This window comes from Aythya marila, assembly GCF_965140915.1.
Source record: "Aythya marila genome assembly, chromosome: 8".
NCBI classification, from domain to species: domain Eukaryota; kingdom Metazoa; phylum Chordata; class Aves; order Anseriformes; family Anatidae; genus Aythya; species Aythya marila.
In genome coordinates, this window is record NC_139049.1 from 3,453,944 (window position 1) to 3,479,939 (window position 25,996).

The following is a 25,996-nucleotide window of genomic DNA, read 5'->3' on the forward strand; positions in this document are numbered from 1 at the left end:
CATAGCATCACTGGACACTGAGTGCCTGGTAGCTCTTTAGCCATTACTATTTTTGCTCTGTGGCTGCCTTGGATTGGCTGTTTTAATGGCGCACAGCAACACAGTACCAAAGAGAAGAACAGGCAGTGAAAACTATGTCATTCTGTTGGCAGCACTGAGTAAATTAAGCCAGGCAAAATATAATTGGAGTTTAGCCAAAATACAAGATGTACTACAGGTCTTCTTATCAAAACGGCTAAGATCTTGGCCTGAAATTTAGACTAAATTGCATTTAGAAAAGGAAAAGACATTGCTAAAAACTTACAGCTGCACCAAAGGTGACCTTTACAATACACAAAGGTGACCTTTACAATGTAAAGGTGACCTTTACAAAAATTTAAAGAATAGGGGAAGAGAAGCTTAGGCTCAACTCTTATTTTTGCTTTTGTTTGAAATGTCATGCTTCTTTGATAGTAGCTGAGAAACAAAGACCAGGAGAACACAGAAATGGAGATGAGCAATGCTCATTTCTGAGAGCTGTTTCTTCACTACTGAAAAGAGCAAGTTTCCTAGGAGTGGATTCCCCAGGGCGATGAACAGTATTTCACTGGAATCAGGAAAGACTAGCCAAGGGACCAGGCCCTCGTCTATCAAACTGAATGCATAACAGTCAAATCGGTTGTTCTGGCTGAAAAGTAGTCAAACTGCAAAATGTTCTAATTACTTAGGCGACAGTATTGGTTAACAATCCAGCAAGCCCAAATCACTTGCCACTTAGATACCACAATAACCAATTGTGCTGATCCCCAGTGTGAAACCTTCTATAGCAATGTCTCATACTTACAGTCTTGTAAGGCAGAGCACCTTGCCTGATAAATGGGGCTCTACCTTGTAGAGACAAAATGCTGAGAGAGCACTCGTGCAACTGTAGAATAACCTTCCTCATGTCTCCTCAGCCTCTGTCTGGCAAATCCATTTCCTAGACTTCTCCAGAAATAGGTGGGTAGTGAGAAACATCAGGACTGTGATACTTAGAGTCAAACTGCATCTTAATTGTCTGTTCATTTATCTTGAAGCTTCACAACTGCAGTAATTAAAAATTGTAATGCCCTTACTAACAATGGCAGTTTCTACTGCCAAGCAAATTCATTGCTTGGGTTGTAATCTCTCTTTGTTGGAGCGTGACTGTGTGATAGTGAATGAAGGATTCCCTACCCATCACCTCTAGCTCCTAAACTACTTTTTATCTAGCCGGTATCAGAAGTCATAGCTTCACATCCTTATCCATCAAAACTCCACTTGATTGCACATACTGAGCATGATGAGCTCTATTCATGGAACAGCAGGTCAGAAAACAAACCTATATTTGTAACAGAAATAGAGCCTGTAAATATAGTCAATTTATACTCTTCCACACTGATCACAGATTAATTTTCTGCATAGGATAGCACAGCAAAATGCTTAGTCTCAGAAAACTGGCAGATATTTTCATTTTCTTGTGTTTATATGGTTTCTTCAAGAAAATATTTGGAAAGCTTTTATTTTATTTATTTATTTTGTGAAGATGTCCTGAAATTTTTCATCTCTTTTGCTTAATTTCAGTACCCAAATTCTCCCTTTCAGAATCTTAATAACTGAATAGCTCTTAATATCTTCAGCTAAACTTCTTTCTCTGTCCTTTTACTGTTTTCACAAGACTCTTTTTCACAGCAGCAACATTCTGTAGCATTAAGTCTCGCATATCCTGGCCTGTTCTTTCATGTTCACAGGCTGGTTGGAGCACATCTGTACCATGACTGCCACTCCATACCTGCAGATCCTGTGCACAGCAGTGGGATCCTGGAAGTCACCTAGACAGATAAACATGTCTATAGAATATTTTTGTTAATAGTTACAGGTCCCACTAGGGATAAAAGCTCCACTTGATGAGGTGGCTTGCAGGCCCAGATACAGATAGCAAAGTATCTACAGTCTAAAAGACATAAACCACACATCACACTTGTAGCCAAATATGTAGTAAGAAGGCAAATTCATTCATAACCAGTACTCTTGCTGTTGCATATCGGTCTTTGTTAAAACAAAACCAAAGTCTCTGGGACTAACAGTAGTAGGGGAATCACCACAGGATGGGAGTAAGCAAGGGGCGAGAGTCAATTTTGTGTTGCCTCCTTGGTAAAAACATGGACATCTGTATCTTAAGGACAGATGTGAGAACAGATAAGGCAATACTTGAACTGACAAACCAGCACATTGTATGCTTGCATGAAGAGGTAGACAACAGAAAGTGAAAAAGCATCAGGCTGTGTGTTTCTGGCATTACTTAATTCACTTTGCCCCTGCCGATAAAGAACCAAAGCATTTTTGTCCAAAGCATTTGGACAAAACAGCACAATATTGCTATCACTGTGACCACAGTACTGAACAAGAGCACAGGGCTCCAAAAGAACCACTCCTGCCTATGACTGAGCTTTCTCTGTCTCGTGCGTGACTGCACCAGGAGAGCCACACAGACACTGATAAAACACAAGGAGAGCCATGAGAACACTGCTGCCTGGAGAGGGAAATTTCTCCTTGGTTTTGGTAAGTCTCACATTTCTTCTTGACCATAGGTACCATGCTGAAACCAACACTCACCTCCAATTACAAACAAACCAGCAGAACTTCCCAGTTCCACTGCTACAACAGGGAGATGATAGGCTACATGTAAAAAGTGGACAAAAAAAGTCATTAATTTGTCCATGGTACATTCTAAGACAAATGCTGAACTGCAAATCGACAACAAACAATGAGAATGTGATGCATTTAAACGCTGCTGAAGTGTAAAACTCAACAGAGAGGAACGGCACTGAAGGGAAATAGAATTTTTGTAAAGCTAAATTAACGTATGCTGCAAAGTTCTTTATGCCGTCTGGTAATAAAATTAATAAAAGAACAATATGGGAGAGTGAGTAAGTTCAAAAAGTAATAAAGAATAAGATACAGGCATATATATATGTGTGTGTGTGTATATATATATATGTATATATATATATATATATATATATAAAATATGGCATCTGTTATAAAGAATGAATGGAAATCACATCTATCTCATACTAAAGAAATAAGAAACGACAGACTGAAAGCCTATTCTGATAACATACTGTCCTGGAAGCAGGCTATGCCAGGACATCTTAAAGCTTCTGGGAGACACAGCTGATAAATTCACATGATAAATCCAGTCTCCATCTGGCAGGTGAAAGAGCGTTTCTCTGTTCCAGGGCTAACCATTGATCTGCACAAGCTTGCAGTCTCCTGTCACAACTAAGTCTATCAGAAAGAACAACACCAACATAATAATACAAATGTGCAAATAATCATCAGCGACAAAGAACACAGCCTGGTCTCCTATCATATGCTGTCTTGCTGAAAATGTTTGGTTTCCATTTACCCCCGCAGCAGAGAGAATGGCTGTGTATCTCAGCTCCAGCTGCAGAACAGCAGTGACATGTCAAGCTGCAGCTCTCCTGGGTCCTCCTCACAGCTAATGCAAAAGCTGTGTTTGAAGTCTTGCTAATGGTCCATGAGTGCAGACTGGTGTGGGGATGAGAGGAGAGATGCAGAGAAGAGGAGGAACTGGATTCATATCTGGTGGCCTACATTTGAGGTATAATTCAAAGCCTGAGCAGCTGAGCGTGGGTTTCAGAAAGGAGACCTCTCAATCAGGAGGATACAAGGAGGCTGAAAGGGAGGAATGATCCTTGGGATTTGCCTGTTGTCTTGTGTAATCTGGTGATTTTCTTTGAGCAGCTCCACATGAGAAGTTTTCTTTGGAAAGGGCCATCCATCGTATCTGACATAGCGCTCTTAAACTCCCTATGCATTTGCAAGAATGGAGAAATATACGATCTAATTTGAAAAAAAAAAAAATACCCATTCTGCCTCTTAAGTCTCCTATTCTCCTATTTAAATCCAGAATAAGGCTCCTGACTCCCACCACGAACTACACAAAACAGAATACACAGAGCAGTCCTTTTTTGAGGACTTTCTTGACCAATTTATTTTCTGCTAGATTACAGAAAGTATAATACAACACAGCCCTGCACAACTTTCCCTTCCCGTTAGTTAGGGTTGTTGTCACAAATTCAGGCCATATTTGTGCCCGTAACATGTCTGCCAGACCACTGTCTGTAGGGTCTGCACTCACTGGTTATTATATGATGTGACATGGCACTATGTAACATTAATGAGAAAGACAGATGCCAGAAGCAGAGTGAAAAAGCGAAGACAGAGCACAGAGCCATATAATAAAAGAAGCAGATACACAGAAGGCCTGTGAGGATGAAGAGTCAAGTTTTAGTACTGTTTTCTTTTGTGTAGATATGTTATGTTCCTTGGTGATTTTCCTTTCAAATGAAACCATCACCACAGTGAAGTGGTATGTCCGTGAATCAAACCACTCACTTCAGATCAAGCAGGCCACAAAGAGCCTTGTAGGTGACTGAAACTTTGAAGTGTCTCCCACTGCAGTGCTCAAGGCCTGTAGGAGCTGGTTCCTCCTTTGAGCCTGTAGGTAACCCTTTCCCTCAAGTATGAACAGCTTTTATTTTCAGGTTTATAGCATTATACAGACAGAAATAAGTTTCAATCCAAATTTTTTAAAGAAAGTACAACCATGAGAGAGACTTTCTTAACCCCTACACACAGATGCACAGACTCATGAAGAAAAATTCAAATTCATTCATTCAAAAAGCAGAATACAGTCTTTTACCTTAAGTATGCTGGAAGGCAGGTCATCAGGCAGCAAATAAAAAGCAGCAGCATAGTGTCCAATGGCATGGGAGTACCGACTTCTCTTAATCTGACAAAGAACTGAAGATCAAACATCCTGTGATTATTTGTTCTTCTAAAAAAAATGGTAATTGACTGAAACGTATACATTGTAAGTAGACAACATTCCCACAGGAGATCCAGGATGACAGAACTCTGTCACATAATCAGCTGATATAAGTCCTCATTCATTTGCTTTATTTCTGAAAAAGACTCATGCTGCAAAGCTCTCACCCTCCATAGACAACACACAGTTTTAGTCTTTCTATCCCCCTCTTCTGCACTGTGCTTCACCATCTTTGAGTGTGACTCTGTAGAATAAATATAACACAAGCAGGGACATTCTCAGTTTCCTTCTGGAATACTGCATGCTCCAAGACTGCACCTTTATAATGTTTTCTCTAATTGCTCAGAAAGACAGGGTATTAATCCCAAAAAAGATCTAACACCTCATCTTAACAACATTGCAAAGTACTGTCAAAAGGCAAGGGACTTGTTTTATTCCTGGTGTTTCCTGTTAGGACTAGCTTCAAACCCTCTGCCTTCAATGAGAGCCAAAAGGGTTTTGGCTTTGTTTTCCTAAATGAGCATTTCATTCTCATTGCATCAGACTCATTTTTAGAATAGTCAAACACAGTATCTTTAAGTTGTCAGTTGCTATCATTTAAATAGAGGTTGCTAAGGAAGGAATAGTAGCCGCTTCTTTAAGCAACAGTAGGAAAAGGGGATGAAACAGTAGATAATTTCTTAGCAGAAAGAGCAGACAGAACAGCAGTTCTCTGCTGCAGCATTTCAAAAACACAGAAATGCCATCCACTACACTATTGAGATTTTAAATTAGGAAAACACAGCAAATCTACCTGAAATTAGCATATTTGCTAATGAGCGTAAGAAAGTATTTTCCCTGCTCCTCCGTCCCTTTCTCATTCTGTAGGTCTGAGTTCTTACTTTACAATTGTAGGTATTCTTACTCTCTTTTTAAGGTTATCTGCCTACTTCACAACAATCTAGGAACCAAAGAATCTCATTCAGAACCACATTAAAGATTGGCAGCAAGGCCACAAGTTCCCTCTACATACAGAGAGTATACATATATATTTAGGTGTAGCACTGTTATTTAGGGCAAGATTTGTCAGAAGGGTTTGGGTTCTTATTTTTATTTAGAACTGAATGTTGTCTGATGAGATCACTGCTGCAAAGAATCGGGTTTCAGCAGCTAAAAGTCTTAGCTGGGGTCATTTCTGAAGACCCATTTCAGAGGATGGATTCAGTAGTCTCAGGCAATTCCAGTGTGCTATTCTTAATCACATTCAATGCACAAGTCCACCAGCAGCTGCATAATTTAGGGATGATTATTCTATTGATGAGATGACTTCAAGAGGCTGACTACTGCAAAACTATTTGTCTATAGTCACTAGGGGAAGATATTAGAACAGCAGAGCTCCTCTGGGAAAATAAAAGGCTTAGGTCTTGTCCACACAGGGGGCAATTCAGGACAGTTTATTTGTGAAGCTTTCCTTTCCTTTACTTTGTGGAAGTCCCTGAAAGACAGAAAACATAGAGAGAAGAGAAAACATAGAGGCTGAAGAGATGAAGTCATGACAGGTCCCCATTTGTCTTTCTGCTTGTCCAGAAGAAAACTGGGCAGCCGCTGGCCCCAGCTGCAGTCACACTTGTAGAGTGCTTCAGGGTTAGAGAGTGGTATCTCACCTGAACTGTCCAGCTCCCCAAGCATGAGAGGTGCTGGGTAATGGCTGGAAAGTCTGGCATGTGGGGGTCAAGTCAGCTGTCAGAGGCAGACCTTGGTGAAAACACTCGTGGTTGTGCTCAGAGGGAAGTGCTGCTGGGCACCAAAAGGCCTGAGAGCCTTGGAGGCCTGCTCACCCTACTTCAGCCCTCTGCCCTCCTTCCTGCAAAGCATCCCCAAGGCCAAGGCAATCCAGATGGGCAGGAACGTAACTTGGTGATTTGGTCAAAACAAACTCAGGTCGTCTCTTCCTAAAATATACTGCATTCTCCTTTCTGCATGGAAAACCTCAGAAATACCAAAATTAGACTTCAGAAGAGTATAAAAGCTCCCTGCTAACATAATGTGCAAATGGACTGTCACACTCACTGTGATCTTGAACAGCAACAAAATTAGAAGGTAACAGCAAATAGCAAAGAAAATTGCAGCTGAAAAATAGCAATGATATCCTCTCTTAATACATATTGTTAAAGCAAACGTTTTTAAAAACTGAAGAGATGTGAGCCCAGATGCTATCGCCGTATGTCTTATGCAGTTCATGATTACGAACAAACAACAGAATACGTATAAGGGAATGTAAAATGGTATGGATACAAGCCCAGCTGGTGTCCCCATATGCCTTATGAATTCCACTTTTAGGAACACAGCAGCATACAGCATTAGAGATGCTTCTTAAGCACCTTATTTATAAATAGAACAGAGCTGTTTCACTGAAGCACACACACAGAAAAGGTCCGCAAGGATCATAAAAACAGAAGGTCCACCACAAATCATAAAAACAGACGCATGTAAAACCATTGAAATAGTTCAAACAACATATTTTTACTGGGAACCACTCTGAGCTAGAATCTTCTCTGAACAAGGGATGATGCTTGTTTGTCAGCCTCTTCATGGGGATTTTTTTAAAGAACAACTACCAAAAAGCCATGTTAGTTAGAAAATGCCAACTTACTTTCGTTTGGACAAACTCTTCCTACTGAAAGTTTTCAGGTCCAGATTGAATGCCCTAGCTCCAGGGCAGTGGAGCCACTGCAGCTGTGGGAGAGGTAAAAACTTGCCTCTTTTCCAAATGAATCAAAGCAGGATCTGGAGCTTGGCCTGAGCCAAGCATGGTCTGGAACTTCACCAACAGGCAGCGGACACTTCTGCAATACAGCTCTTCCCCTCCTGCTTTTCAATTTCACCAGAACCACCTCTAAGGGAAGGGAACTGTGGGAATTCCTGGTTAATTATGAAAATACATCATGAAATGCAGTAGACTTTTAAAATCATCATTTCATTGTTCATAAGCTATCAACCAAAATATATCTACAGCAGATATCTCAAAAAATACACTATATATGATTGAAAAATTATTTTATTTAAAAATACATTATACAGCAGAGTGTCTCTCTGTTTTCTCACTGCTGGTTCACAGAGATAAAATGGTAAATTTAACCCAAATATTTGACTGGGAAAGATCCTGAGAGAGAAAGAGACCAGTTACAAGCTGATGATATACAGTACACTGGAAAAGAGTCATCTCTTTTAACATAAAAGAATCTCTTGGTAATCTAATAAATCAGATAGTAAAAAAGAAGAAAAAAAAAATGTAGGTTTGCTACCATGCAAAAATGAGTGAGGATTTCATTTAAACCTGCACACAAAAATCATTAGTACCTTGGACCCTAAATAGCTAACCTAGAATAAGGGTAAGTGTGCCTAACATGGTGATACAAACTTTGGACCTACTACAATTTTGTAAACACAGTTGGTAGTCTAATAAAGGTGGATCTTCAATCACCTAAGTAACGTTATTGTAGCTAAGGGCTCTATTCTAGGACTTTTCCCCCACTAATTTATTTCTTTGTTCTCTAATTCTCAGTTTAGGATGATGACTTCATGGGATATATTCTATGATATATTCTATTGCACTCAAAGACAACTTGGCCTTGCCCTGCTTGCCAAGCAATATTTAAGTAGTTGCATTTTAGTTAAAACAGAGATTAAAATAAAAATAAGAACTATGTGTTACTATACAGGAAAGCATTTAAATTCAACATAGAAAAATATATACCCAATTCTACAGTCGTATGTTTCAAACATTTTCTACCAATGATTAATGCACAGGAAATGCACTGAATTATGGAAAATTTAAGGCCTAGAATGCTATACTTGTTTCAGCGGATCACACTGAACATTACTGTTCTCAATGTATCTATAGTGTTAGCGTCAGAACTGCTGCTGCCAGAGGAAAACTTTCTGGCAGAAGTTGAGAGTATCTTCAGCATCTCCAAGATCCAAATCCATTTGGTTCTTAATTTTGATAGGACAACTTCACTATGAATAGTCAGCTAGGCTGTCTTTTGAAGGGGTGGCTCAATTTGATTTTTCACAGTGATAACAGTGATATGATAACATCACCTGATGTTGAAGAAAAAAAAATAAATAATCTGTCAGTACCATAAAAACTGACAGAGGATTTTTTGCAAGAATATGGCCCTGAAAAGTAAACAGGGATAGATTCCTAGAGATAAATTCTGCCTGTCCCGGCCTATTCATCTGAAGTAAACTAAAGCAGCCATTTCCACTTTCCCATGAATGCTCCAATGTGAAAATGGAGAGCAGAAACACTTTTGCACTTTTCCTCACAAAGTCTGTGACCCTCTTCCTGTCTTAGCACCCCATTCTTCCAGCATAATATCTGTGTGTACAACAAATATGAGGAGAAGATGCCGGCTTCCTTGAGCAATTTGTTTAAGTGATCTATGATTAGCAGGGCTTCCTATCAGATATGCTGAGCTAAGAATGGAGCCCTTAACCTTTCATGGGATAGCATTAGTAATAAAGGATATATCAATGATCAAAATTTCTATATTATTTTCATTTCTTTTTAACCTAGATACATATATATCATTCAAGACATTCAAGAACTACAAAACAACAATTCAACTACAATTATGTCAGGAAAATATCCAAATAAATAAACTTTTAATTATGATACAATACTTATTACAGTAAAAATTGGCATATTTTTTTTTTCTCTTCAAAAGCAGAAGCACCAGTCTTACATATAACATATTGTTTGAATGATATCTTACATGGAATACAGCGTAATACAATGTGCAAACAGCATTTTCATACAGAACATAATATTTTTCTAGTTTTTATACACTAAAACCGCCTCAAATGGAAACAAGTTCATGCTGAATTAAAAACGCAGATTTTAAAAATCAAATTCAAAACAAAGTATGAAGTTCTGTTGGAATAGGTGCATGAATCATTAAAAAACAAGAAGCCAAAATAGAGGGTATTGTCAGATAAATATAATTAGTGCTCAGTTTGTCCCATTCCGTCAAAAAGTAAATAGTTAATATTTTTTCTAGAAAGTAAAGTGACGTTCTAATATTTAAGAATTCTTCAAAATGTCGGTATCATTTTAATGACGTAAAAATCAAGTCAGAAAGAGGACTTCTAAAAATTTCTTATTTTTGATACACTGCAATTATCGTGAGTGGGCTGTGAAAAGAGATGAAGTCCAATGGAGTGAATATACATCAGCATCAACATCATGTGACTTCTGCAAAGGCCGTGATGTGGTTCTGTGAGTTAAAGGAAAAAAAGAAACAAATAAAAACGCAGAAACCACACAGGTAGACATCAGTCACCATTGTGAAAACTGTTGCACCTCCTGCTTTAGGGACAGCCTTATGCTTGCAGAGTATTGCAGGGTGATTTAAAGAAAACTGTTTTTTATTGCAGTGCTCTCACTCACTCCTACAGCCAAGTTTTGTTACATGCTGGAAGACTGTATATGTAACTACACTGAACAAAGCAATTAGGTATGACAGTTCTACAATATTTTAGTTTTACATGCATTTTTTAACTAAATAATGTGAATAATAGAATTAGCTGCAGTTTTGTTGGTAAAATATAATCGAAAGCAAAATGAAAAAGACTGTTTCTGGCAGATTATAATGTTCTATTTCAGTGTTAAAACAATTTCTATGTTGCTTTTTTTTTTTTTTTTTTTAATAAAAAAATGCAAATTGCTTCCCATGAGCTCCATAGCATGGAAGGAAGTAGTGAAGTGCTACAACAAAACAGCATTCAACAGCTGAGGACCTGTATTCAAAGTTTCTTCAGAATCACTAGCGGCCTCTTCACTTGCAATGTTAGTCTATTTCCTTCAACAGGACAATCCTTATGAACTCAGATATCTGTCTCAGGATGCTACATGTGACTCTGCACAGTAAAGCTGTTAGAATCCCAAAGAGCTTTGCTGCTTTTTCTTGCTCTAACCTAAGCGAGTGCCTCTGCAGAAATTTGGAAGACTCAAACGTGTAGGAACATGTAGGATCCAAAGGAACCATATGTTGCCTGCTGGTACACAGCATCCTTGATTGCCACCAGTTCGGTCTTTCTGTGTGGTTGGTTTTTAAGCATGCAATATGTAAAAGGAATGAAGGGTGTCAACATTTTAAGCCACATGTTTCTTCTTCAGCCCCAGGGCACCCAGAAGGAATTGCAACCACACGGAGCACTGCAGACCTCCCTCATCACCTTCCTTCACCGCCTGCAGCAGGCCAAAGTCGGGAGAAGAGAGGAGGCAGCCGCAAGTTGAAAAGAAACTGGGGATTTAGATAACTATTAGAGATTGGGCTATACTTCCAATTTCTTACTTAAGGGAAGTTGTTCCAAGTCCCTCAGAAACTCCCACACCATAGGAAGTGCTGGAGAGAAACAGTGGCCATCACACAAGTTCTTCCTTGAAATGGATATCTGTCTATCAGTCTGCAGAGAGCCAGGGGGAAGAGGGACGAGTGTCTTTGATTTTCACACTTCAGAAAAGAATCTACATGCAAGCCCAACCGGGGACACGGGAGAGCTGCCTTTTATTGCCCCTGTCCCTGCAGGCTGGCAGCTTTGCTCCTCTCCCTGTGCCATGACAGTAATGTGGCCAGGAGGAGGAGCTCTTTTTTTTTTTTTTTTTTCCTCCTTTGAGTACTAAGGATTTTCGCTCTAGAAACATCCTCACTGCATTTTGTGACAGTTTTCACAAGTGAGGAACACCAAATACTAACCATGTACTTTTTTTTTTTTTTTTTCCTCCAAAGCAGAGTGAATATATTTTAAATGAATAACAATGATTAAACCATAGACAGCAGATTTTTCAAAAGTATCGGGAAAGAAAACAATCAGCATGCGACATTCTGTGAAAGTGTTTTCAGTAAACAATATTAGACATTAGTCAGTGTTTACAGATTTTGACACTGAAGAATAAAAGCAAAATTAGATTTCCTATCTGGAAAATAAAACATAAGCATTTCAAAGCATTTCAGTTGTTGGCTATCTTCTGCTTCCAGCAGAGGAAAGAGGATGCATTGGGCAACCTCCATGAGTCTGGAATTGCTATGAGGACATTATGCCATTTTCTCCATTGTATTTACTTTATTTTTCATTTAGATTCCCAAATCATCCTGTCAACTTAAGCAAGCAACATTCTAAAATTATTCACTTTTTTGATAACCACGGTAGTTAAAAATGAGGAATTAAAGAAAAATATATTTTTCTCGTTATTTATCCTAATTAATTCTTTCATGTTGTGTTCCTTTCTCTAAATGGCATACATTTGCCAGTGATGCAGGAACCAAATGGTCTTTTGAGTGCCATTAACTCATGGCTTGGTAACTATTTCTTAAGAAAGGTGAATGTGGTTCTCACTCCTGCCATCTCTGCTTTCAAACTGAGCAGGTCACCATCCATGGAAGCATATGCAAAGCACAGAACAGAATCACAAAGAAGAAAATCTGCCTTCCACAATAAACTCTTAGAGAGAAACGCTAAGCTCCCAGTCACGAAGCAATTGATTTGGACTCTAGTGAAGATTTGTCGATTCATTTCTAATGGGTTCAGCATGATAATACATAACTAGGTCAAAATTAATGACTTTCTAATGGCAAGAATCACTGATATTGATTCATGGAACTATGTATTCACGCTTTTTCATATGTTACCTTCTCATGCAAAACTACAAATAAGCTTTGCTGAGACAGTTCACAGGAAAGCAAACAAACAAACAAACCAACATCCATCGTCTGCTCAGATGCACTGTGACAGAGTTCATTGTGAGATACTAATCACTGTAAGCCAAAGATTTCCACAAATGCAAGAGACAAGCAAAAAAACAAAACAAAACAAAACAAAACAAAAAAAACACACAAACGAAAGACCTCAGCTTCTCCAGTTTCAAGGGAAATGATTTCACCTACAGCACTCAAAAGAATTAGAGCATGCTGAGGGGCTGCTCACAAGCAGCAGTTTCACAGACAGGCACACCAGATTTTGTATTATTCATTCTAAATTGACAGCATCAGCTTGGTGTCAGCACCGCAAACAAGGCATGCTTCATAACCATGCTCTCACACCACTAACAGAAAAATGAAAGGCTAAAAGGCTAAGCCTTGAGTGCAGGTTCCTGGGAGAAATTATCCATATCTGGATAATGTTAAATAATTGAAAAAGTCCATACTTACCAAGTTTCTTTCTGATTTGCAGTTTTCATTATATTTAACATTTTTAATCTGAAAATTCCGTTCTGTTCTCATTGATACAATTATAAATAATCATAAATAGTCATCATCTTAAAGATTCTTCTATTTTTGAAAACAGGAATGTGAAAAATTGTTTGTAGTTCTTCACACAGTAGGGTTTGTTAATAGAAAAACAGCACTGTAGTAGTTCTGGCAAAAACAGTAATAACTATATTTTAGTTACCATAAAATTCTCCTGGTCAGTAAAGCTTATTTTATGCTTTTGCTGGACAAGCCATGTTTTTAGAGAAAAGAACGAGTTTAAGTGAAATTCCCCATCTAAAACATTGCAGACCTGCACAGAACGCTGCCACCACACATTGTTTTCATTCCATACACAAACACACAGTGCAGTCTTGCACACGTTTATTGCCTTATATGAAGATGGTCAAAATGGTCCATTCCTGATATCCAGGAGAGGAACCTAATGATGCGTGCTTTGAAGGAGTTTTGTTGCAAAGGATCTTCTTGGTTGTTACTAATACCTTGATTCTTTAACACCTACAACATGTATATTTGAGGAGTTCACATTGAATGTATTGTTCCGTTTCCTACGTTTAAATATTTTATTTGAAAGTTAGATGTTGTGATCACAGTTTGCATTCAAATAAAGATAATTCTTTTACAATTCCCTACAACCAGATCAAAGCAGAAAGATTTGTGTTCATGTCCTACTCAAATTTTTAAGATTGGAACAAAATTGCTCAGCTGCCTTTTCTGGGTTTGTGTTTCTGTGTGTGAAACAGTGTTTTATTGTGTCTCCTTTAACATAACGTATTATCAAGAGAACCACTATGACAACAGAAATTTGAAAATCTGCCCATAGGCTAATGTAAGCACATGAGCTCTTGTCAAGCTGTCCTGAAATCACACATGCATGTATTAAAACACTGCCTGTAGGGATACCTACGTACACTTGTGGACACAAAGCACAGCAGCATTTGGATATTTGTCAACTAAAATATTTTGGAGCAATAAAAATAGACACAAGCCCTCTCTCCCATTCTATCACAGCACAATGACCTAAAACGTGCTCATGTTTTGCATTTAGCCTGTGAGTTCAGTGATGAGCCATCGGTCTCACTAGAGAGCCCCAGGGACAATATCAGACTGCCCTACCACACTGCGCGTACACAAGCACACACACCAGTGAAAGATCCCTTAGTACCAAAATGCTTAAGACCTCTGTATCTCATGAACAATCAAGTTGGAGTAAACAGAAAACACGTTATAGACGGAAAAAAGCTTCTACAGTTTTGAAAGTCTAATTTAAGAGGGATCCAGGACAATATCTGTACTTACTGCAATTAAAATGTTTCATCTCCACCATAACCTTTGGCACATACACAGTATATCAAGAATTACGGTGCCAAACTCTATAAGACTTTTGAGACAATTGGCCCTGATTGGTATGATAGGCAACAAGAATGTAAGAATGTCGTATATTGTGAGAGGAATTCCAACTACTTATCATCACTAAAAATGACTGTGTCTCAAAAAACAACCACCACCACCGCTGGCCCATCTGTAAAGGTAAAAAGACTGTAAACTACCTGTTTCTTGTTCACAGTCTGCTAGAGTCAGTCCCATGGGTAGAGTAGAAGCAATCTCACATGGGTGGAATACAAGCTATCTCACGGTAAAAAAGAGCGGCGGTTGTGTCTGGGGATGTGATTTAGGCATTGTTGACAGAAGTAACACTACAAAGGGATGCCAAGCAGAGGCTTTGGGGATAAATTCAGCTCAGCAGTTGAACAGAGTACTGTGCAAATAAATAATATTGAACAGATGCAGAGAGCACTGTTGATCAGACAGTGATCTCATGCCATAGGAGATGAATTATAATGCCTATCCTAACCCAGCACATTTTTTTTTTCTTTTCTTCTTACCATCAGAATTTTATCTACTGCCTCAATTCATCCTAAAATGCTCCATATTTCCTTTGTATTTGATTTTTTCAAAGGTAGAATACCTCTAAGAAAAAGTCTAGCATGCTCAGCAGCTACTACAAGACATTTACCAGCCTTCTGTAAGCCCTAGACAATTTCAGGTGACTTTGGCATGAAACAATAAGGTGTCAGTCTCCCCTGAAATAGGGAAAATTTGTGCCTGCACTGGATGATGGTGGACTTCAAACTCTTCTGGGTGCCACCCAGAACATCCCTATTTCCCAGGAACCCTTATAACAGAAAAACAAGTGTCTCTAACCTTGGCTGTGGTGGGAATAGGGCCTCCCCTCTGTAGCAGAGGGCCTGCTTACAAACTCAAGTTACTGTACAAGAGATGAAGGTCAGAGACAGAAGAGAAAAAAGAGCAGATGGGTGAGTGATGAGGTTTCTTGGCTTTCAATCTTTTCATTAATTCCATGGATGAATGTAGTTAAGGTGAAAGCAATAAGTCTGCGCTGCTGAGCCAGCTCTGGCAAGGATTCTTCAAGGAGACACTCTGCAACTATGTTTTATTTGAGTGCATAAGAAGTGGGTACCCATGCAGAACAGCTTCATCATCTGCATGCACCACAATTAAACAGAAGTGTCATGCAAACAGTGATCTACCCTTAACCAGCAGAATCCCAGTTCAGAATATTTCAAGTACACATATTCCTGCTTAAAGTGCACTTCATATGTGGCTCCTGACCCCCACCAGAGCTCAGACAGTGGCAGCACAGAGAGCGTGCCAAGCACATTGGTTTTCCAGCAGGAAAGAAAACAAAACACTGCAACAGACAAGTAGCAGATCTGGAAACAGAAGAACAAAGTATTTCCAGGTCTGTGTATTATGCCATGTACCATGTGCTTATTCATTTGTTGGTGAATTTAAAACAATTGCAATGAGAGAGGTCCCATCTGGTACGGATTTCTAATGAAGTCATTCTTTAGGACACCATCTTTAAATTGCTTATTTCCAAATGCCCATATGATTATCATTTTTAAATACCAGTAACAGAGCTGCATTGCTTCATCCCAGCTCTCCTTTAGCCCACAATAACTTTAGTCAGCCAGGTTCTGTTATTCTTAACAGCTAATTTATGATAGTAAGCTGGTTTTAATACTGCCACAGGAGCTTGCAGACTGACAATAAAGAAAAAAATCTAAAATATGCCAAATAGGAATGTATACACACTCAGAATGTGGAATTAAAACAGCCCTAACTGAAATATAGTGAAAGCTAATTTGCACATGGCAAAATATGAGTATCACACAAATCATCTAACACCAATCTTTCTAGAGGAGAACGAAGAATGTAAAACAAGACAATAGTTAAAAAGTAAAGACTATATTAATAATTCTTCCAGTGATGGTAGTTAATTGAGATGGCTCAGTTTAGACCCTAGTTTCATGTAAGTATTACTCCTAGTGACTTTCATTTAATAGGGCCTGGATTGTATCCAAAACTTTAGACTAAGCATTTAAACAAAAACAAAAGAAACAAACAAACCACACCTCGCCACCTGCAGCACTTGGAAAAAAAAAAAAAGATTTCTCATCAACTACTTGCTAATTCCAATTCAAAACTTTCTGAGGGGGAAACAGAAGAAAGCATTTCCTAACACAAAGTCTCTACATAGTCATCCTCCCATCTCATCTGAAGGAAGAAATGCTTTGCAACAGAGAGAAAGATGAAGCCATACACTGAGATCTCACCAAGTCATCCTCAAGCAGGGCAATTCCTGCAGCCACCCTTCCCATAGCTTTCCCCACATCATCTCAGTCTTGCCTAGGCCAAGTATTATAAAAATAACATTGTTTGTCATGGATAAGAGGGTGTCAAATCAACTAGAAACACGAAAATAACATGAGGTCTTTATCCCCAGAAAATATAAAAATAAAAAATTCAGCAGACAAACTACTGCTCTGATAAGTAGAATCTGCACAGAATATACATTTATGATCTGTGATGGCTTTTGAGCTGTATAATTGTTTATTTATTTATTTTTTTATTGTAGGAGAGCCTAGCACATAAATAAGACATGCTTATTAATATGGTATGTCCTAGGCCAACTGACAGCTTGTTTTGTTTTGACATTTTACAGGGAGCTTACTGAAGGGACTATTTTGAAGATACACATTTATCATCTAAATGCTTGTTCAATCAAATGATACTGTGACCTCCTTATGACAAAATATCAGCAGAAGTAGCTTAGACACATTTGGTTCAAAAAGGCATGTTCGATTATTCTGATAAGAAATCTTTCCCTTCAATGAAATACATAACAAACCTAGGGCTAGCAGCAATTCTTATTAAAGGACAATTTCTACCACTTTCAAGTGACTAACCCAGGCTGGGAAGTGGTTAAAATATTTCTTCTTGCTTTAATATGAAAAATTATCAGTGGTAACATGGGTTTGCAAGAATGCCGTAGAAACATAATTTTGGTGCCCTAAACAGTAGAATTGTTTACTATCTTGAAACATTGGCATAACAAAAGAGATTTTAATGACAGAGAGTCATTAGAAAGTAGAACTGTGTTAAAAATTTGCATTAGTAACTCTAATTTTCCTTCTAGTAAAAATACCTAAAATATTTTCTTTATTTGATTATGCTATTTCAGAGGTTGTTTGCTCAAAGAATTATTCACATATAGCCTTACCTAACATTTGCATAGTACAACATCATCTTTGCAAAACCAGAAATTTTTATTACAAGAAACTAAAATAACTTTTAAAACAGCACAGTACTTACTCATGCAAAACATCTTGGCCTACCCAGGAGAGTATTGCCAGTATGTTCTTAGCTAAAATCATATTTTTCAGTCACATTTTTTTAAAAAGTCAGACATTACCTTTTCTAACGGGCTTTCTACTCGGGGTATGCTGATCACGGGCATCTGGGCCAGATTATCCATATGAGAATGTTCATGTTCTGGCTGACGTCCTCTGAAGTTATTTACCACACAAACAACCTAGAAGGGATTAGGAGGTAAACACAATAGCTAAGGAACAACTCATTTTTTCAGCTTTGATCATGACATCTGTAATTAGGCAGAACTGACACTAGCTTTAGTCACAGCTTACAGTAGAAACACTGAAATATGAAGTTCATGTTTTACAGAAAATTCTTAATTAATATTTCATAACAAAAGATTTAAGTAAATTATTTTTTTGGATACATGCATCATCACAGAACCAAAAAGCCCTCTTAAAGCAAATACATTACTGAAGCTAAATAATATAATACTACTTATTAGCAATTTGTATGAATGAATGAACATCCAGAGCACGTGCAGCAGAATATGGTAATAACCTTACATATACATGCCTTTGAAGGGCCTGCACCATCAAAGAATGGTACAGAACTCTTTTGACCAGCAAAGAATTTCTCAAATGGAGAGTGAGAAAGGGAGGATAAAAAGGCAAGGATCACCAAAAGGTTTGATCTGAACTCCATTCCAACAGTGTAGTAGTGACACTCACATAGACATTTAGTAATGTGGCATAAAGCAATTTGTTCAGGTTTCTACTAATTCAGACACTCAGCCGAGACAATGCTTGCCAACTATATTATCTTCAAAACACAACTAAATTTGATGTCATGTTACATAAATGAATTTATGCAACACAGCACAAAAGATAAGAAAATGTGCTAGACAGATTTCTTTTGTGCTCTATTTTGTAACTTTAGGGGCACAAACACAACACAAAAACTTAAAAATGCAAAAACAAATACAGCTCCAGGATACCTTGTGTTGAAGGAAACAACTGGAAGTGCCAGAAAGTGTATTTTAGAGAAGACCTAAAGCTGCCCTCACATGTATCAGATGAGTGAAAATGCCCACCTCAGCCATTCCTGTGTGAGTTCACAGACAAGGCCAATTTTGAGATCCAAGATCTTGAGATCAAGATCTTGAGATTCCAGAATCAATATCAAAAGAAATTTAGTGGGGAAAAAAATCAGTTATATTTCAAAGTTATATTTAGTACTAATACAAGCTGTCAGACAGACAAACTTGCAGGCAATAAGCAGGAGTAACTATTTCATTCTATAGTCTTGCACTGAAGTTATTGGTGAAGGTGATAAATAGATTAATGGCAGCTCTCTGACTGACACTGGCCTGTGACTAAGGATCTCATGTTGCAACACAGCTCCAGAAAAGGAAGAAGCTAAACAAGAATTTTTGATTGAGAATAACTTAGAATTTCAATTTAAGCCTGAATTAGTATGGAAAAAAAATAAATCAAAGGGAGCATGAAGATTACTTTAAAGCCAGAAAATTATGAACTAATTCAGTGTAGGTATCAATTACAACTTATTCAGTGTAGTTATCATTATACTGTATTTAATGTTTTATAAATTAAATTATGAATAAATGTTATTCTGAGGGATATGTACTTGCTTAAAGTAGGGCTTGATGCAAAAATCATTGGTTGAAACTCATTAGTCTGGTTTACATGAAAGTCGAAACAGAAAATTTGATCAACCCATTATTTGGTATTTCTGAATGTATGTAAATATATCTAAGGAAACTGATACATTAAAAAAATAGAATCACCTCTTTGTCTGAAAAGTCAAGTTTACTAATACTTGCTAGGAGATACAAACCAATATACTGATATTTTTCCAACAGAAGTGACACAAATATACACTTACCAAAAACACTGCTATAGATATTCCAATTACAAATCCTGCTATTACATCTGACCAGTGATTTCGATACTCTGCTACTCTGTTGATTCCAGTAAGGAAAGCTAAGCACATTAAGCCCAAACACAGAACAGGTTTTGCAAGCCTTGTTCCTCTGGCTTTTACTGTGCTGGTGATATACATCTGAAAAGTAGAAAGGAAGAAAGTTTAAGACTGATTGACAATATATTCTACTAACTGGTGAAGAGAATCTCTGAAACTTCAGGAGTGGGAGGATATAAAGAACCAAGAAAGTAAAAGTGTTACACAAGATAAAGTCTTCACACTCTTTTCTCAGAGGAAACTCTTCTTACAGAATAAGAGTTAGACCACAGTAATTTTATGTCTTATGTGAACCTGGAAAACCCCCAAAAGAACACAATAATTAGACAATTCTATCCTATCATTCTCAATTTACGCATTTATTTATACAGAGAAGTAGAGAGACTGACTTTTCATATCCCGGTGTTAGCAATAATAGCAAGAGATCTTCTCTTGAAAGGTGCTACATCAAGGCCTGGTTTTTACTAGCAAATGCCTTTCTTCCTCATACATGGCTTCTCCATGTTATTAACTAGAGACTTCACAGAATCACAGAATCATCTAGGTTGGAAGAGACCTCCAAGATCACTGTCAAAAAGCAATGAAAATTGAACTAGATATCAGCATCTACTTATATAAACAAAATGTAATAGTTTCAACCAGTGCTGGATGGACACAATCCCATACCTCACAGACACTGACTGAAGATATTTAGTACTAATTTCCCACATAAACCAATCTAAATACAGAAACTTTTATACAAACTCCAAGCAATTGAAATGCCTAGCTCTGTTTGCCATCTAACTGTCCTTGTGCAGTACAACTGAATTAAAAGCAGTGTGTGGTAGTAGACCAGCTCTTCTGCCCTAAGAGTAGGTGCATTAAGGACTACAGGGTTTAAGCCAGTGCTTCCCAAATTCTGATGGCCCAATGGGAGAAATGAATTTCAAAGCTCTGAACTTCCATTCTCCTGTTTATACTTAATCTTGGCGTTAAGGCTGTTTGAAAGTTTCACCCTGAAAAGTAATACTTCAGCTGAATAGGATTTTGAGAGGGAAAAAAGTACTTACTTTCTGTAGAAGATCCTTCTGCAGCTAAACCACCAAAATCCATAAATCCTTCACATTTAGACAAAACGCTATGGTTTTAGGACTGAAGAACAGAAGTTTCTTTGTGGGGTTTCACTAGAAACTCAAACTGTAATGTCAATACTTTGAATTGCAAAGGGAAACAGATGAATCTGCACTAACAAACTGGTACCTTTCTAGCTAACAAACGGGCAGCCCTTTGGCTTTTTTCTCACCATCGGAAATTTCAGCTGAATTGGCTCACTAACAAGTTAGGCACTGCTGCAATAATCCAGTCAAGAAAAATATCAGAAAGTGTGGTTACAGTTAGGGTAATTTAACTTCCAGGAAGGAAGGAGTGGTCAGAGCTTGTCTGATAAGAACATCTGCCAGTCATTTTGTTCAAAACACTAGAGAAATAATCAAGGCATAGGGGGGGAAAAAAAACAACTAACATAAGCAGGCAGATTAAAATCACAGCAGAGTACTGCAACACACACATTACATCATCAACGTACCTTATGTGCCAAACAGCAGACTAATGGCATGCTTTCAACTAGTGCAAACAGTGCAAAGTTTTGAAAAAAAAGTTTAGGGTTGTACTTCCAACCCACAGTTATCCTTTCTCCTTCCTAGTTCATTTAAGAAATACTGTTTCTCCTTTTTCTGACTAGCCTTTCATCTTAGGTCCTTTTTTTTTTTTCCCCCCTCAAACTCTCTTCTTTAGTGAGTTGCTCTTACCACGTGGAATGCTGACAAGATAACTGCAGCTTTCATTTCCAGCTCTTTAGCCCCAGCAACTTTTCTTCAAGCTACAGGACAGTGCATGCTGAGTCACCCAGCAACCCTCTCTTTGAGCGAGTCTCGCTGTACTTGTGGATACCACTGTTGGGTAACATTAACACTGTGTGTTAGAACATCTGGTGCTTGAGAAAATAGTCTAGTATTCTGAATGCCCAGGAAATCTTAGTGATGTATTTCATTTCTATAACATCTAGTCATCATCCAAGCAGATGATCTCAATTTTTATGAAGTCAAAACACAATGTAAATAGCTGATTCTTCAGTACTTCAGTCAAACTTCAGCTTTGTATTAGAAATGTTGAACTGAAGAGTGATCTGCAGAAAATTCTCAGTAACTCTTTTTAAAATAAGCATGTCCTTCAAATCTTTACTCAGACAAAGCACTCAGCAAGCAGAAACAACTGCAGCCTTGTGTTGTGCCTCTTGCGACTAACAAAGACCACATTTGCTATGTCCCCTCCTATGCACAGAGGCAAGATTGCCATACCCAGTCCATTATTCACAATAACCAGAGGGATCTGCCAGCATGGGTACCATTTTTATCTTTTCTTAAAGGTGAGCCTCCAAGATATTATGGACGGTATTCTATTAATCAAGAGAAAGAGGGCAAACTTCTCTTACTGGAATATGACATTGACAAGTCTACACGTTTTCAAAGCTCTGTATAGGAAACACTGAATCCGGCAAGTCAGGACTCACAGACGTACATTTCTAATCTTTTCCTCTAGCAGCTCTAGTACTAATTGACTTATCAGTCAATTCAGTCAAAGATCTGATTCCCATTAAAAATAAAATGTAATTAAGTAGCTTTCTTCTTCTTGATTCTGGAAGAAAAGCTCCATACACAGACACAAACGTAGCAAGGTCCCAGACTTCCATTTTAGTTAGAGTGGAGCTAGTCGTCAGGTTGGGCACACCAGCCAGGATGAGGGTTAATTTTCCTGTCTGATCAATCAGACCGTGTCCCAGGAAGTGGGGAGGCAGATGCCCTCCATGCTTGCTGTTTTGGTTCCCCTTGAAGCAGATGGTCAGGGGGTACTGACAAAGGGACAAACCAGTCTGTTAGTGGGCAGAGGAAAATGACTCATGAAGCAACAAGCAGAAATGGGAGGAATCATTGTACAGGCACCTGTCCCAGGCAGCACTCCAAATAAACATGACTATGTTTTGTTTTGCTCTTATAGTGTACTAGCACTAAAAGAAAAAAAAAAGAAAGAAAAAAAAAAGAAAGACTCCTGCAAGTAATATAAGTTACAGATCTTCCACCTGAGGAATGCACAGTTTTCAACATTTGTAACAGCTACAAGAAAAGAGATAGTAAGAGATCAAAAACATGGAAAAGTAGTGGGCTAGGATGTAGTTTGCAACCAAGTTCAATGCTTAGTTTGAATCCTGCCTGGTAATATAAAAGCTCTCCAGCTTCCTTGATTGGAAGGAATTACTGGGTCAAATTATTACCAGAGCAAACCACCACAGTCCTATCCTTAAAATCATCTGGGTGTCACTGCAACCCAAACTGCCCACTGAAGATTTTTTTTAATTTTAGTTATTTTGAAGACTTCTCCAGTTTTCTTGATATGCGTTGCAGCAATTATTGAAGACCCTTGGCGAAACTTGGGTTTCAAAGTCAGAGGCCTGGGTTGGCAAAAGGAAAAGGAAGTTCTAGGAATTCTGGAACTTACTATGAAGTGTCCCACTAAGAATTCCGCACAGTTGTAATTTTAAGCAACCGGAAGAGGTATTCTTCAACTTATCAAGACAGTAAGATACATTCAAATATTAACTAGAACTAGTTCAGTCTACAGAGGTCATTATCTTGAGTGACTGAATTGTAATGAAGAACTGACTGAGAAGAAATCTCCAGAGGTCTTTAGATAAATCCCCAAACCAAATTGTAACGTTACTTTGCTATCCAGTGTGAAGCATCCAATATATGAAGAGCTGTACAATCAGTGTCAGCAGATACTTTTACTCACTGAGCCATATACCAAAAAGAAATCCCACTTTCCTAACACTGTCCCTGAAAAGCTTCCAAAATCCTTTAATCCTTCAACTTCTCAAAAAATAAAATTAAAATTAAAAAGGCAACAACAAACCAGACTCCAAGATTCTGTTGCAACTCAATAGTCCCTTAAAGCCTATCATGCCCCTGTCAGCTACCCACTGAATGGGACCCAAATGGGCACTTCAAGAAAAAGATCTTCAGAGATGAGCAGAGACCTGCACCTAAAGACTGGATCAAGGAGCAACACTGGGCAGTGTCATCATCACCTTGCCAGCACTGTAACCCAGACGGCATTGTCTTTTCCCAGTGACTTATAAACACATTAAACAACAGGGATGATACAGCAACGTCCAGAAGCAAGAACCTTGCAGAACAGAAGATCAAGGTCCCAACAAAAGCTCTGCAGATGGGAAAGAATTATTTGTCAGCTTCATCTGCTAGCCCTGCCTGAGGCTGTAGTTGTGGCCAGGGGTTCACTGTACAGAGCAACAAAAGCAGCCCATGGACCTAAGGGCTATGTTTATTATAAAAACATTAAACCTCTATCATTACATCTGCTCCTCTATCATTACAAATCCAAAACAGGTCTGAAATGAATCTGATAGCATCAAGTCCAAAAATCATGCTTTGGATAGGTTAGTTGCCTACTGCTCATCCAACGCAGTAAGAAAAAGCAACATTTTGTAGAATTAAACAAAATTTGTTTTAAACTACAGCCAGCAATGATCAATCCCCTAGGTTTGCAGCAACAAAGGACAACTGTTAGTCATAGTCTCATATTTAAATCCATGGAAATAGATTGACTACATCTTCATAGACCATTTTAAAATCCTACCAAAAAAAGACTCATGACTTCTCATTTTCGTGTCAGTTGTGGAGAAAAAAAAAAAAAAAAAAAAAAAAGTATGTGCATAAGGGCTGCTTCAAAATATATCTCTAATCATCCAGGCTGTGTCAGCTTATGCATATTAAAATGTGTCTCATACAATTATATTCTATTTAATAAACCCACAACGTTTGCCTCAATACCTATGTCAGCAGATGTTGTTCAGCTGAGAAAGGGTGAATTGCAATGCTGATAAGAAGTGACTACTGATGCAGTCAACTTATTATCCGAACTTCAGCACACACATGCACACACACACACACGAGATCTAAGATGAGTTGAGCAGACAGCTAAGAAAATATCCAGCCAGCTAAGGTACAGATTTTGGAATAATTTATGGTAGTTTATTATGAAGATTTTGGTACACTAGGGATAAATAAACCTAAAACTCTAAAGAAGGTAAGTAATGGAACCTTGAAAGCATCTGCATTTTGAGCAGGGTAGAGGAAACATCTAACCATAGTGCTGCCATTCAACGTTTCAGCTGCTGAGTCTCGATAGGTCCTGAGAGAAAGCAGTGGAGACAAACACTACAGAGAGGCCTAAATATTAGCAGTACAATTGTTTGCAAAAGCCTGTACTTTCAGCAGGAGGGGAATTCAAAGTTACCATAGCAGCCACCCACTCACAAAAGAGGGGAGGGGGGGGAAAAGGAAAACTCAAGAACTTAGATGAAAAAAACCTATTGTTAACAAGACAATATGCACAGATGCTAGGTGATAAGGACATGGCTGCACTTACATGGAACAAGACCAGGGAATTATTAGATAAAGCATAGGTTTTGATTTCAAATGGGCTGATCATTGAAATATGACTGATCAGTGAAGCCTGGCTGTTTACGTCACCACTTCAGAAAGCAAGGACACTGGATCAGCTTGTTGCCTGCTTATGTCTTTGAGCTGGTTTCATTTTGTGCACAGCTGGCTGAAATGTCCAGGGAAGATTCTGAAACAATCCCTCTCTCTCCCCCAGATATTTCTGTTAACCAAAAAGAAAGCACATTTTGTATCAGAAAGGATATGCTCATGCTACTAGCTGAGTAGTATATGGAGGTCTTTATGTCCATGCTCTCAATAACTTTTGTACCACAGCTCATACAAAGACTAGGCTACTGTTTAAATATTCCTCTCCAGTGAATAATGATGAGAAAGTTGTTATTCAGGGCCAACTTTCCCAATAAACATCATGACAGTGTAAGGACATGACCTCAGATACTAGAACATTGCATTTCTTTCCCTGGTGTGTAACAAACAGTATTTTTAGCTGCAAAAAATGCAACTGTTTTTTTTTTTTTTATTATTATTTTTTAAAAGACTGACAATATTGCAGAAAGGACCTAAATCTTCAGGCTAGCACTCAGCTGATACATCACAGTAATTAATTTCTTCAGGCAGCCCATAAGAGCTCAGAAATCCTGTCTGCAGTTCACAGTGCTTTGGTTAAGTGATGACACTGTCATGTATCG

General features: G+C 38.2%; 1 protein-coding gene across 3 annotated transcripts in view; it reads right to left on the reverse strand.

Moving 5' to 3' along the window:
• The window catches only part of PLPPR5 (phospholipid phosphatase related 5), an 83,117-nt gene that overhangs the window by 30,798 nt on the left and 26,323 nt on the right, over positions 1-25,996 (reverse strand). The window contains exons 4-6 of one of the 3 annotated variants that reach the window (XM_082765606.1): positions 19,696-19,872; positions 17,891-18,010; positions 6,238-6,329 (exon numbers count right to left, since the gene is read on the reverse strand). In XM_082765606.1, coding sequence (XP_082621732.1) covers positions 6,279-6,329; positions 17,891-18,010; positions 19,696-19,872 — 348 coding nt within the window. In that variant the 3' untranslated portion in view covers positions 6,238-6,278. Of the gene's footprint in view, positions 1-6,237; positions 6,330-9,544; positions 10,117-17,890; positions 18,011-19,695; positions 19,873-25,996 lie in introns of those variants that run through there. The other 2 variants (XM_082765607.1, XM_082765608.1) reach the window with 2 other exon arrangements.